Genomic DNA, 15,062 nt, shown 5'->3' on the forward strand with positions numbered 1-15,062 from the left:
AGGAAGGAAGGAAGGAAGGAAGGAAGGAAGGAAGGAAGGAAGGAAGGGAGAAAAGAAAAAAGAGAGAAAGGAAGAAAGAAAAAAAGAGAGGCAGAGAGAGGAGGGAAAAGAGAAATTCAACAACTCCAGTGAAAGACTGTCAATAATTTAGCACTAGAAAACACTTTTTGACATTCATTAAATACAGACCGTTAAACGTTTTGTTTTCAGCTTTCTAAAGGGTATTTTCAAGACATCAGAGGCAAGTAGGATTCACAACTCCAAAACACGTAATGAATTCAATCCTTGGACTTCCTTATTAAATGATTCACAAGAAAGTTGTTATGCATGCTCCTGAGCCTTGACTGGCCACCCCAGGCTCCTCTCATCATCCTCTCTAGAACCTACAAGCTCTAGCATGAGGAAGATGAGGGTACGGTGGTATTAAGAAGGAGAAAATGGATAATAGCCTAACTCTTACGCCCTCCAAATCAGGGGCTAAAGGAAAACTGGCCACAGCTCACATCAATCAGTAAGCATTTGTTAAGCATCTACTATGTGCCAAGCATTATGCACATTCGTCCCCCTTGGAATCGTAATCAGAATGTAAAGATGGAAGGGATATTTAACTTTATCTAATCCAAACTCATTTTACAGAAGAAACTGACATACAGGGAGATCAAATGTCTTGCTCAAGGTCACAAAGTAACTCTGGTTTGAAGATCGAAAGGTGAGTTATTAATCCAGGATGTCCCAAAAGTCAAAACTCTCTGTGTATATCCACAGTTGGATCAAAATTAATCCCAGACTGGCAAAAATGAATGTGTCCATTCAATTCCACTCACATTTATTATGTGCTAAACCCAGAGATATAAAGACAAAAGTCCCTGCCCTTAAGCTTCCATTCTTCTAGGCAACTGTGACTAAAGCTTTGCTGTACTTCTCAATCCACTATCAAAACAAGCTACAGAAAGAGGGCCCATAGCATTTCTTTCCCATACAATAAAAAACAAAATGAGGGATGAAAAAAAATGCAATGAGTCTGTTGTTGCCTACCAAGACACAAAGTCTCTAAGGATATATACAGAAAGAAGAATTACATTCAATCTGAATATTATGCAATGACTTTATCAGGACTTCCCTACATTGTAACTCTTCATGAGAAAGAATAAAATCACCCCCTTGTTGTTTGGTACTCAACACAATTTTAGGCACACGGGTAGTGATAGTCTATTAGCAAAAAGTACAAAAGAATAAATTTTATTTTGATTCATCTAAAGAACCAATTTTAGATCCTACTGACTAGATTTGATTGTAGTTTCCTTGTGAGCAGAGATCCTGTCTTGTACTTCGTTAATTACTAAATACAAAATAAGATGAAATGATCTTGTGTTTATTATATATCTACCTACCTTTGCACATACTATCTTCCCAAATAGATTGTCAGATCCTTAAGGACAGGGACTTTCAGTTTTTTCTTTGTATGGCCAATATCTATCAGTGATTAGCCTATAGTACACTTAGTACATGTTGATTAACTGATCAGTGCTTGAGCCCAGTGCTGCACATACTCTAGGTATTCAATAAATAATTATGAAGTAATTTGAGCTAGTTTTTTGTTTTATTATTTATTTGGAAAATAGATCCAATCATCTCGAGGTTTTATTATCGTTGTTGGGTTGCAGTTAAGTTGGGGGCGGGGCGGCGATGAGCAGTGGAGAAGCCCCATCTGTTTAGAGAACTCTTTAACAACAATCAAATGTAGATGCTGGCAGGCCTCCTGCTCAGTCCTTACATTTCCTAACCCCACCCATTCTGTTCGCTCTTTTCTCCCCTCCCAAAGTCACCTTTGTAGAGGTCATGAGTCACTTCATTCTCACTAAAGCTCTTCTCTTATTTATAATCTTATAAGAAGAGGTAACTGGGAGCTTAGAGCTCAGTTATGACCTGAAAAAGTGAGAAAGTGAAAAACTGTAACATATTAGTCACCAGGCCTTCTCCCTGAGTGGCTGATTTTACTGATGAGAAAACAAGTTCTGACTCCCGTTAGCTACATGGTGACCAGGCAAGGATGGTAGAGTGTTAGGGCATCTATTCCAACTCACACCCCAGGCATTTAGCCCAAACTGACGATCAGTCAGGGTAAGGACAGTGTCTCTGTGTGTGAAATACTCATCCCTATAAAGAAAATTCATCTTACTGAGGCACTGAGACTTCATTGGGTAACTTGCTATCCAAGAATTTTATGAATTACAATTCATTATTATATGTGCTCTAATAAATCCTAGTGAATGAATGGACAAATCTTTCTGCTCTTTGATAAAGCTGATAAAAAACAAACAAACAAAAAAGAGACTTCTTTCCATTTAGTAGTGAGAAAGCCTGGAACTTGTTTTCAATAACTTTTTTAAAAATCTGTAGACCCGCCAGAGAGGTTATAATAAATGCCTTGCAGTGACTTGCACACATTAGATTCTCAATAAGTACTTGTAAATGATTAAAAAGAATTAAAATATTAATTAAGGTAAACAGATTTCAAAATGCAGAAACTACACAATATTAAAATTAACTATATAACTAGAGTAGTTACAAGTAAATTCATTGAAAATTTTAGGGAATTAGGAAATAATCTGGTAACATTTCAAAAAATAACATTTCTAGAAATAAATCATACTTCATAAGATCTTTATTCCACCAATGGTAATAAACTTAGCTAAGGTCATTGGGAGTAATATGGTTGTATCAGATTCATTTCTGTTTCAAAAAGAGAATCACAAATTCAAACACAAAAGAGACTTCAGAAATTTAGCCTACTGCTTATTTAATCTCATCTATAAAATTTCCAAGAAGAGGTTTTCCAGTCTCTTTTTGGTGACACCTACTGAAAAGAAACTCACTACTTCTAGGGGCAGTCTGTTCCATTTGGAGAAAGCTCTAAGGACTTTTTCTCTGGTGTTTACCCCAAACTGTAAACCCACACAAAAAGAACCTCTACATTTCCCTCATACTTATACAAATTACCATGGTAATACAAATTACCATGCCACTGACATGTGACATTAGTGCTCCTCCCAAAGGAAGTCATCAGCTCCTCTTAAAAGCAATCACACTCACAAGGTTCAAATCACAAAATAGACATATTTATAAACTAAAAGATACTAAAAAGGATTTACATTTTAGCTCATAGTCAAGAGAATGTTTCCTTACCCACAAATGGGCCACTCATCCAAAGGGACCTGTATAATATTTTCTATCCTAGGTTGGGTCACCACATCAAGGTAAGAGGTGAGGGTGTGTTCCTTTAAGGTAGCATCTTTATAGGGATGAGCATTTCACACACAGAGACGCTGTCCTTACCCTGACTGATCATCAGTTTGGGCTAAATGCCTGGGGTGTGAGTTGGAATAGATGCCCTAACACTCTACCATCCTTGCCTGGTCACCACATAGCTAACAGGAGTCAGAACTTGTTTTCTCTTCAGTAAAATCAGCCACTCAGGGAAGTTGCTTTGTCTGAGCATCCGTTCTGTTTATAGGTCTCCTCTAGGCATTGCTCTCTCACTGGTCTTGCTACAGCTCCACAAGCAAGTATTATGGGTCTTGATACCTTCTCTCCCTCTTAGTCCTCTCTTAGATGGCATTATACACATCTGCTTTGCTGCTATCCACAGTTTTGTTCTCCTTCAACAGAAGGTATCTATTACCTCCTCTCCAGGTGAGCATTCTTCTAGCAGTTAGCCTGTGTAGAGCTTACCTTAGCACCTTTGCAGAAACATATTTTAAACTTTTCTTCCTTTATTTTTTCTCTTCTAAAATAGAGTAGTTCTATGACAAAAATTGTTACTTTCCTCCCAGCTTTGGAGGGAAGGGGCCACCTAGGTATTATACAAGACCAAAAATGTCACTGGACCTGGGATTTCAATGATGTGGGGGATTCCTGCTAAGGAAACTCCCTCTCCCAAGGTAGATCAGCAATCCTTCCATAACTTAAAATATGAGAGTTTTGAGGTTAAGTAATTTGCCAGGATCACACAGACAAAAAGCATCCTATATAGACTTTGAGCCCAGGTCTTCCCGACTCTAATAGGTCAGCTCTATCACTATAAATGGTATTCTTCTTTTAATACCATCAAGGTCTGATTAGCTTTATTGACAACCTTAACAGATCCTATGCTTGCAGTCCACTAGGACTCCCAGATTTTTTTCCTGTAAATTGATTTCTAGTCACATCTGCCCCTACCCTATGCTTGGCTCTGAACATGGAGCCTGAAAGTTTGCATATTATTTTTAACATGCCAAAGTGCTTTTCTATCTATGATCAAATTATGTCCTCATAAAATCCTTTACATAAGTGAAACAAGAGTTAATCCCATTTTAGATGGGCAAAGCTGAGGCCCAACAAAGGTATGTAAATTGCTCAAATTAATTCTGCTGGATGATGGCAGAGCTGACCTGGAATTGAGAGTTAGTTTCCTGATTCCCTAGGTAACATTTTTGCCACAAATTTATATCATTCTATTTTTTTTGTTCCTAGAAAATAGTCTTAGTTTATCCTTCCACATTCGAGACCAGAACCACTGGTAAAGAAAATGAAATATAAATAGTTTAGTTTGGTATACTAAGCAATGGAATGTAAATCTCAAAATTCAAGTTATTTATTCTGGCTAAATCAATCACCTCTCTCTGATTCATCTCTAAAATGACAACAAACCATGTAAAGAGAGCTGGATGTGAAGTCAGGAGATCTGAATTCAAGTCCCAATTCTATCCATTACTACCTGAACTTGGGCAAAGTCACAACCTCTCTGGGCTTCAGATGTCCTTATCTGAAATGTGATAGGTTTTGGCCACATGCCCTGGAAGGTCTTGCTAGCTCTAAAATCTATAATCCTGTGGCCTCACTAGGGTGTTATAAAGCTACAATTAGACGGCAGATATAAAATCTCCTCATATGTGTCAGTAACAGAGAAATTCAAGGCATAAGATATAAAATAATTTTACTGTATGTCGATAAGACAAGAAGTTGCTGCTTTATGCTGCGTCTGAGTTGAACAACAACATAAGATCAGGAAAACTTCAATTTTGTTCAAGCTAGATACAGTCATCCAGTTACTGAGGCATAAACAGGTGGCATGTGAGTTATTCCATCTACTTCCTCCACCATCCTCCCTCAGATGAAATCGCCAAGAACAAAGTTGTAGTTTTCATTCACAGACCCTTTTCCCTTCTAGTCAGAAGTGCTGGTTTCACACAATGAATTGCTTTTCATATCATTCTTGAGTACTGGGTGGTCTCTCACAAAATATGCTAACAAAATGAGACCAAGTCTAGAGACCTGTCATTCCTGTCTGAGCAGGTGGCAAGTCCCAGAAGGTCAGAAACATGCCATTGTCTTACTGACATTAGACTGTCAAAGCCCATTTCCTATAGCTCTATAGCTAGGAGTAACAAAGGTTAGCCCATGACTATTGGAAATAGGGCTTAAAAAAAAGGAGTTATCCTTTGCAATTTGAAAGATTAGTTAAAAGATGAGTAAAAAAGGACTAGCTTTTATACAGCAATTCGATAAGGAGAAATTTGTGAACAGGAATTTGCAGTTAGCTTAGCTTCAGATTTTAGCTGTTATATATTAACTATAAACCAGTCAGTCAATCCTTTAATCTTTCTGGGCCTCAGTTTCCAAAAATTAGACCAGGTGACCTCTGTGATCTATTCTAGTTGTAGGCCATGTTTTTGCCATTCACCTTGTCAAAGCTGCACCCTCTAAACCAGGCCTACTGAGACTATTCCTTGGACAAGTTTAAACTACTGAGTTTGAACCTCCTGCCCTAGGAGCCCATTGTCCTGATTGGCGAGTCTACTCTATTTAGACAGCCCCAGATCCAATCAGATTCACCCCAATCTTCTAGACATTCTCCCTAAGAATTTCCTGCCCCCATCCCACATTTTCCATTTTTTACACTGGGAAGATTAATCAAATTAACATTTCCATTTTATCCATAAAGGGTATTTCAACTGAGTGCCCTCCTGTTTCATTCACCATTTCTGTGATTTCCCAAATTAAAATACTTTCCCCAGGCCATCACTGTCTTATGTATGTTATTTCCCCCATCAGAATGTAGGTTTCTTGAAGTCAAGGATTAAACTTTTGTATTTTCTCACTTGGGTATTTGTATGCCCATCATTTAGCACAGAGTCTAACAAATCATAATTCCTCAAATGCTTTTCAATTCATGCATTCATTCATTCATTTTCTATGACTTCAATAACATATTAAAAGGCTTAATATATATATATATGAGCTCAAGAGTTCAAATAAATATCCTTCAATGCTTTTCAGCCTTACGATCCCAATACTCACATTGATACAGTATCTTAAGGATTATGGGACACTTTCTTCATACAACCTTCTATGAAGTAGGTTCTAAGAATAATATCATCCCCATTTTATAGCCAAGCAAGCTGAATCTAAGAGAAGTCAAATGACTTGTCCATGGTCACTGAGCTAGTAAGTATCGGAGCTGGGATTTGAACTCAGTTCTCCTGGCTCTAGGTCAAACACTCTTTCTTTCCATGAATCATAGGATTTCAGAGCTGAAAAAAGGTACACTACAGAGTGTACCTAATCTTACCCTCTCATTTTATAGATGAGGAAACTGAGAACCAAAGAAATGAAATGCCTTGCCTAAGGTCACAGAGTTACCTAGTGGGATTTTGTCTCACTTCCAGTCCAATGTTGTTCCTATATCATCTTTGAATTCTTTTAATCAAATCTAACAATAAATATTAGAAATCACTACCTTAACAATTATTCTTTTTCATTCCTTTATCCTTTTTCTTTGAAAGGTTCCTCACATTTAATAGGTAAAATTAGCATTACTCATAATGTGCCAAGCAGAAACTATTGCTCATCTAAAATTGGTGCCTACTAGCTAGGATTCACTGACAAACATTTGTACTTCAATGTTTCGATTTTCCCCTATTTCATCCACACAGGGCATTGGTAGCAAATAGCCATATATTTTTTCTTTTATCACTTCCTTGCCTTTTGCGTGAAGATAAGAGAAGCAGAGGAGAGGAGGGTAAAGGGAAGGGAATTGATGTATATAAAAAGAGTATAGAATATGGCAATGGTAGAAGAGCCCACTATTGGGTTTCATTTCTACCATTTCTTATAATATCCTAAAACCAAGCCACGGGCACATGGGAAAAAAGCAGAGAGTCAGTTTCCTAGGAGACAGTACGGCACAGGGGGTGATATTACTGAAAGAAAAAAAACAGAAAGATGGAGGAGGACAGCATGAGGGGTGAGGAAAGAGGACAGATGGGACCAAGAACATCCCAAGAATAAAAGCAACAACTTTCGCTGTTGCAGAACATTCCCTAGGCATATGGAGCAAAGAGAGGTAATATCCTGGCTATAGCATTATAGAGCCTAATAGGCAATTTGAACAGAAATACTGATGGTACCTTTACTAAAGCTTCCAGCCCTCCATTCCATCTTCAGAAAGATTCAGTCAAGGCTATTATTAGTATCATAAGTGTTTGGAAGAGTTTGAGACCCAAATTATTCTGGGAAGAAAGAAGATAAAATATTTTGTAATTTCTACCCTGAATATTTTTCTATGTTTTTATAAGCCTTAGCTTGCTAACAGATGGAGAACCAAATACCTTAGACGTGCTGACTTCAGAAGTTCACTAAGTTATCTGGGTTAGGGCAATGGGAGCCATACAGTTTATTAATTATTGAGAATCCCCACAACACAAACTTGGCCAATCATGCTAGAGGAGACTTTCTGATAAATGGGTCACATTTTGAAAAGCAAGATTTATCCTAGAGCAGACTTAGGGATGCCAAGAATTAGAAATAAAATGGTGGCACAAAAGAGAAGAAACATCACAATGAATTGAATGTAAACTCCCCCACTGATAAAAGACCCTTATACACTTTGATGCTAGAATACATATCAACACTTTAAAAATGCCTATCACTCCTGTCCCCTCTCAGCCACATCTTGGCCACTTATTCAGAGTGGCCATATGCCTTCTGTCAAGAAACTATGCAATTAGTTCTTCAAAAGCTTCATGTTATTTCTGTGTGTTAGATCTAGAAATGAGTCCATTATAAAGCATCAGAGTACAGAAATATTTCATTTTGACATTGATAATAATAATAATAATACATAATTTGTCTTTGATTCCAATCGCCACAAACAACTTTTTTCAGAGATTACCTTTTTCCTAATACCCCTGTGAGGTAAACAGTCAGATGTTATTACCTCAATTTTACAGAAGGAACAAAAGACAGCAGGGTTTCACAACTCAATCAAGGTCATAAAATGTTTCAGCTGCTGAACTGGAACTAGCTCAGTTCCTGACTCCCAACTGAGCTATCCATCCATAAAGTTACCATGCCTGTACTTCTGCTCTTCATTGATATTTATTCATTCACTTTGCAAAACAATAAGAAAAAAAAAAAAGACCATACACTTTTCTGGTCAGTAAGTAGCCTTAGGCTCTTCTTGGTAACGTAAATGAATTTCTGTTAAATGCTCTGCTTTCAGGTTGGCATTCTATTCTGTGTGCATTTTACCAAAACACTTTTACTGATATTGGCCACCATGATTTATGGCAAAGGTGAAGTCCAAGGTAACCAAAACAAAAACACTATGAGGCTCACTGGGTTATATTTTTTTTTAATTAACAATCACTTGCTAAAAACTCAATATTGAAGGGCCTATCAATGCATCACCTATCACAGCTCTTAGCCTAAATCCATGAAACAAGTCTTCTATTTGACCCACACTATACCTCTGTGGGAGAGCTTCTGCAAGATAGTCCTTAGATGCTCAAGAACTGGGGGTGAAACTTCATATTGGTATATGTCTATCACAGGCCCCTGCTGTTGGCATCTTCCAAACACTCCATCTGTAGGGGAAAAGGAGGTAGCAGAGGGAGGGAAGAAAGACAAAAAGACATTTCATTTGCTGAAAGGAAGAAACATATACTTACATATGCATTATATCTAATTATAGACAGTAATAAGGCTTTGGAATCTGACTTTAAAAAGTCATCAAAGAACAATTAACATTCTGAGGTGGTTGGGAGACTCTTTAAAAATAAAATAATACAATAATGTGTCATAGAAAGCATGAAGTTGGAAAAGAAAATACAATTTACTAATGCATTAAGATTTGACATTTTTTTTAACTTCTCCCACCTTCATTTTGCTTGCTTTCTTCCTCTCCCCATTCTTTTTGTAATTTCCTTTCTGTGGCTTTCTTTCTCTCTTTTTTGTTAATGTGAGTTTTCACTTCTGACAATTTGGTGACAAAAAAAAAAGAAAAGACAATACCATCCAGTGCTTGCATCTCAAATGAAAAGCAGAGCACCCAGAAAATATAAATATTAATTTGCAGAAGCCATGAGGATTTGTTGTAACATTTTTAATGCATACACTCTGTGTTAGGCTCTAGTAAATGAGGGCTGAATCACTAATGGCCAGTGAAGGCTCATTCAAGTAGGCTTTCTAATGAATGCAATAAAAGAGAGCTGCTCACAGAACAATGAGATATTAATGGGGCCTAATTTATTTAGCTCTATTCCATTTGTCTAAAATGACAGACTCTTCTCATCAACGTCCTTTCAAACCACACCTTCTAATTAATTTAGGCCCTAATTAGTCTTTATTTGGCGAATTGTTCATTTTGAGACAAGCTTCCTGTGGGGGGTTCAAACATTCAAATTACCTTCCTTTCTCGCACACAAAAGGCTAATTCAGTGACTAGGTGCTTCACACACAGTGCGGCCATCTGCAGTTTTAGGTCTTGAGTAGGAAGGGAGGGGGAAAATGGTTTCCTTTTATTGTTCACCCTAGTTTTACTACATACAGTGTAACCAAAGAAAGCCATTCAAATGCAACAAGTTTAATTAGCAGAAACACATTCTGCCTAGTGCCAGGTTGACTCAGTAATTACTGGTCTGATATCACATATATGCTTAAGACCAAGGCTCCATCTGATTAGCAGAAAATAGCCTTAAGTACTGCAAGCATCTCATTGATTTCTAAGGGACTTTGCCCAGTCTAAAGAATATGGGAAGACAACTAGCCCAGCTGCTCAAAGAAGGCAGACAATGGTCATGCAATAGAAGATAAACCTAGCACCATATCCTTTTTCTATTCAGGGTTACACAGCATTGTGCAATTCATATAAGTACCTCATTGAAATTAATGCAACAGCTAAATAAAAACAGAATATTTATCCATAGTACTTGGAGAAAGAGAGAGAGAGAGAGAGAGAGAGAGAGAGAGAGAGAGAGAGAGAGCAAGCACAGGGCCTATTTTTCTCCCCATCCTACAGTGAGCTGCACAGCCTGGTGAGTATGCATATACAAAATTAATTTCATAGTTAGGTTCCTCCCCCACCCCACCCTTTATATAGGAAAGAACTAATCTATAGGTGTGTTTAAATATATACGTGCATGTTCTTGTTAGAAACAACTTAAATTGCACCAAAATATTTGAATTTATTTTCCCAGATAAGAAAGATAATAACTGATGATTTTGTAATGCTTTGGGTTTTCAAAAAAAATAGTTTTTCCTTGTGATTACTGTCAAAGGCTTGCTCTGGGAAACACCTTTCAATTTAAACCAGTCCGCCCTAACGATCCAGTCACTCCTTTAGGCTCGGTGCCACATGAACCAGCCTAGAAACTGGATCAGAATTATCACGTATATAGCATGTTCAATAGTTATGGGATGAATCAGAGCATCAATGTTGTTTTAAACAAATGAACAAAGTAAAGTGGGAAGAAATGTGGCTGCTATTTTGAAAGATGTTCCCTCATCCCATTTAAGAACTTTTTTCAAAGAAACCATTCCAGACCAAAACAATTTGCTTACCAAAACATAAAGTATTTGATAATTAATCCATCACTATTGGTTTCTCCAATTCTGACTATGCCACTGTGACCATGTTGCTTTATATAATACAATGAATATTTCCAGGGTGGGAAAAGTTATTGGATTTCTAATAACTCTCTGCTGAAGCATGAATGGGGAGGTAAGACAGGGGGCTCAGGGAATAGAGCACTGGGGCTGGAGTGAAGAAGACACAAGTTCAAATTTGGCCTCAGACACTTACTAGCTGTGTGACTCTAGGCAAGTCACTTAACCTCCGTCTGTCTTAATCCACTGGAGAAGGAAATGACAAACCACTCTACTATCTTTGCCAAGAAAACCCTATGGACACTAATCATCCATGGGGTCACAAATAATTGGACATGACTGAACAACAACAACAAAGCATGAATGGAAATAAACAAATATATCACACATTTTTCATTCTTAAAAAGAAAAACGTGTAACAAGAAAGAAGCTGGTGAATCAGACATGTATTAGAGAAATAGTAATTCTCAAAAAGAATGTCATCAATTTCATAAGGCCTGTCAAGAAATTTTGGATTGTTAAGCTATTCCAGGGCTAGGGATTGGAATAAGGTAATTTCATTCATATAGGAAAAGTCTTCTAGGTGATATCATCATCTACCTATTCTCTCGTGCCTGAAAACTTCATGTTTTCTTTTACTTTTTCTTCTCTTTCGCCTCTTGCATGCAATCACTTACCAAGTCCTATTGATTCTAATTCCTAAAATATCTTATATCTGTTCATCTCCATTTTATTTCCATTGCTACCACCATAGTAAATACCCTCCATATCATGTCCCCATAGTCAACGGCCTCTACCAATGTAGGTCAGCACCTTCTTTGCACCATATTGTCTTAGAGAGTTGCCTAGAGACCAGAGAAGTTGAGCCACTTGCTCAGGGTCAAACATCTTGCATGTGTAAGGGAGGGCTGTGAAAATAGGTCCTCTTGGCTTTGAGACTGGCTCTCTATCCACAATGCCAAGCATGCTTCATCCAATGCTATCACAGATCAAGAAAAATTTGTAATTAGTTTTATATAATGTGAATGTTACTTAGTCTACATAGTATGACATAGTCACAAAATTAACAAAATTTAACTATTACCTATATTTACTAACCTCAAAATATATCAACCTTTGAACTTGAAAAGATCTTTCAACAAAGCTGGTTGTTCTTATTAAAGGAAAACTTCGAGAATATGAGTCTCCTGATGCTTCATCCTCTTGCCAGTTTAAACATTCTGTTCCACAATTTCTCATGGCAAAGGATACTGTTCCATGAGCAAAAAAAAAAGAGTTGAGAACTACTACCCTACACTCACATTTTCATCTGCCTACAGGTTCTCCTTCTGGATGCCCCACCTGAACCTCAAACTCAGCTTGCCCAAAATTCAACTCATCATTGTAGGAAAACCTGTTCTTCCTTCTGACTACCCTATTCCCATCATTACTATCATTCACCCACTCCCTTTTACCTGAAGCCTTGATGTTTTCTTGGAATTTCCCCCTCTTTTGCCTCTCATATCAAATCATTTGCCAAATGTTATCAATTCTATCACCTATAAACTCTCATATTTGCCAGCCTCCTCCTTTTACCATAGCTACAACCACAGTAAAAGTGCTCATTACCATCTGCCCAGAGGCAATTGTTTCCTAGCCGGTCACAGAATCGTTAATTTAGAGCTAGACAGGACTTCAGGAGTCATCTAAATAAACCCCCTTATTTTACAGATGAAGAAACTGAATCAAGAATGGCTACTGATGAGGAGGATGATGATAGTTAACACTTATTAAGGTTCACAAAGTTCTTTACATATGTTATCATCTTTAGTTCATTGACTTGCCCAAGATCACAAAGGCATCAAGTAGTAGAGGAAAGAAAAACTCAGGTGCTCTGAATCCAATCAATTCTTCTTCCATTACATACTTGTGCCCCTCCAAACCATCCTTCAGTTTGATTCCAGATCTTCCTTATGTAGAGATCTGATCAGGCTATTCCACTCATTCAAAAACCCTTTAATTGCTCACTATTGCCTACTGGCCAAAATTCCCATTTCCTCCAGGCTTCTATAATCTGGTACCTTCTCACAATAAATTATTCCCTTCCCCATACACTACATTTCCACTAAACAGCACTAGTTGTCATCTGCTGCACTTATCCTTCCCTTTCCTACTTCTCTGCTTTTGTTTCTGCTGTTCCTTCTGCCTAAAGGTCCTACTTTCTTATCCCCTTGCAAATTCCTTACTGTCTTTTAAAGCCAAACTCAGACATCAACTCTTCTGGAAAACTTCTCTGATTCCTAAAGTGTGTAACAACATTTCTCTTCTTGGACTTCATGTAGGACTTTGCTCAAGCTTCTCATATACTTTTCTCATATATATTATGAGAATATATTCTCATATCATAGTTATTTAGGGACAAGGACTGCACCTTGTATCAACTTAGTATATCTCACATTACAATGCTCTGCACAGATCTTAACTCAGTAGCTTAGCTTTTCCAGGGCAGTCTCTGAAGGTCTGATTTGAAGTGTTCAGCATTGGTAGCTAAGTGGCACAGTAGATAGAGTACTGGGCCTGGAGTTAGGAAAACCTGAGTTCAAATCCAACCTCAGACAGTTGCTTATTTTGTAACCCTGTCAAACCACTTAGCCTATGTTTGCCTCAGTTTACTCAACTGTAGAATAGGGATAATAAAAGCATCTACCTTCCAGGGTTGCTGTGAGGATCAAGTGAGATAATATTTGCAAAAAAGGTTAGCACAGTGCCTGGCACATAACAAGTACTAAATAAATGTTGATTCTCTTTCCCTTCTCTCTCCTGGAAGAGATGGCATTTGAGCAGAGTCTTAAAGGAAGCCAGAGACTCTAAGGGTCAGAAGTTGGGAGGGAGAGCATTCCAGGCAAGGGGAAAAGTCAATTCAGAGGTACTGAGATGGGAAATGAAGTGCTGTATACAAGAAACAGCAGAGTTTTTTTCTACTGTAACATTTCTCTGGTACATAGCCCTTTTTCCCCTTCTCCCTTTACCTACATAGAAAAAAAAAAACATTCCTTTACCTCTCCCTAGTCCTTTTGACCAGGGAGGCACCGTGGTACAGTGAAAAAAACAGTGGATTTCACCATTGGAATCCTACCTCTCACTGGGATTATGTAACATTGTACACCATTTAGCCTCTCAGTCTGTTTCCTCACCTATAAAATGAGGGTGTTACATTTGATGACATATAGAGTTCTTTCTAGCTCTGAATCTGTTCTTATGATAGCACCATTATTAAAAGGCAAAGAAACTCCTAACTCATTTTTTGCTCAGACAGCCCTAGCCTATAGCATGCATCTCAAACTCCTAATGAATTATTCTAATTTGCTCCTTAATACAGAACACATCCCTAATTGCCTTCTATCATTCAGTGCTAGAAAAATCCGTGTCCTCAATAGTTGGCACCTATATAATTCTTGGAATCAAAAGGTCCTATATTCTTTATAAGGCCCTTTACTACTTTATCAATTCATTCTGTGTGTATGTGTGTGTGCCTACAAAGATAAAGAGAGAATCTTTATAGATATCTATATTTATCTATCTATAGATATATATTTTGAAGGTCACAGCTCAGGAAATACAACCTAAAAGTGTAAGAGCTCAGCTCCAAAGTATAAGGCTTGACATTCTGAGAGTCATAGGAAAATAGAGTGGTGTTTCCTTGGTTACAGTGCAATGGCTATCTACACAGGACAGGTGAGACAATAAAATCCCAGAGGTAACCCTGTCTCCCCCAACCTTCAATCTTCTCCACCAAGCCTGCTCTTAAGAAGCCAGTAAACAGATCACACCAATGATTAACTTGAGCTCCAGCTTTTTTCCTTTATGTATGTAGTTACTACTCATCCATAATCCATATACCCCCAATACAAATCCTTGCAGAATTTAACATTTTAAAAAATAATCATCAACTTTTTTTCATTAACAATGATGCCAGGAATAAACGGTCACCATGCTTCCCCTTGGGATATGTATTTGAATCGCTGAATTCTGGAGTTGAAGCAGATGAGGATAACAATAAAGCAGTGACTTTAGAGTCAAAGGACCTCGGTTCAAAGCCTATGTCATTTATAACTTCTGTGATCCTGGACAAGTCATTCAACCTTTCTAGGCCTTGG

General features: G+C 37.7%; 1 protein-coding gene across 1 annotated transcript in view; it reads right to left on the minus strand.

The window, feature by feature from the left end:
• Positions 1 to 15,062, minus strand: part of PTPRN2 (protein tyrosine phosphatase, receptor type N2) — a 1,506,109-nt gene that overhangs the window by 1,078,833 nt on the left and 412,214 nt on the right. The window contains exon 3 of the mRNA XM_027841109.1: positions 8,790 to 8,906. Coding sequence (XP_027696910.1) covers positions 8,790 to 8,906 — 117 coding nt within the window. The remainder of the gene's footprint in view (positions 1 to 8,789; positions 8,907 to 15,062) is intronic.

This window comes from Vombatus ursinus, unplaced genomic scaffold (genome assembly GCF_900497805.2).
Source record: "Vombatus ursinus unplaced genomic scaffold, bare-nosed wombat genome assembly UNPS02014852.1, whole genome shotgun sequence".
NCBI lineage: Eukaryota > Metazoa > Chordata > Mammalia > Diprotodontia > Vombatidae > Vombatus > Vombatus ursinus.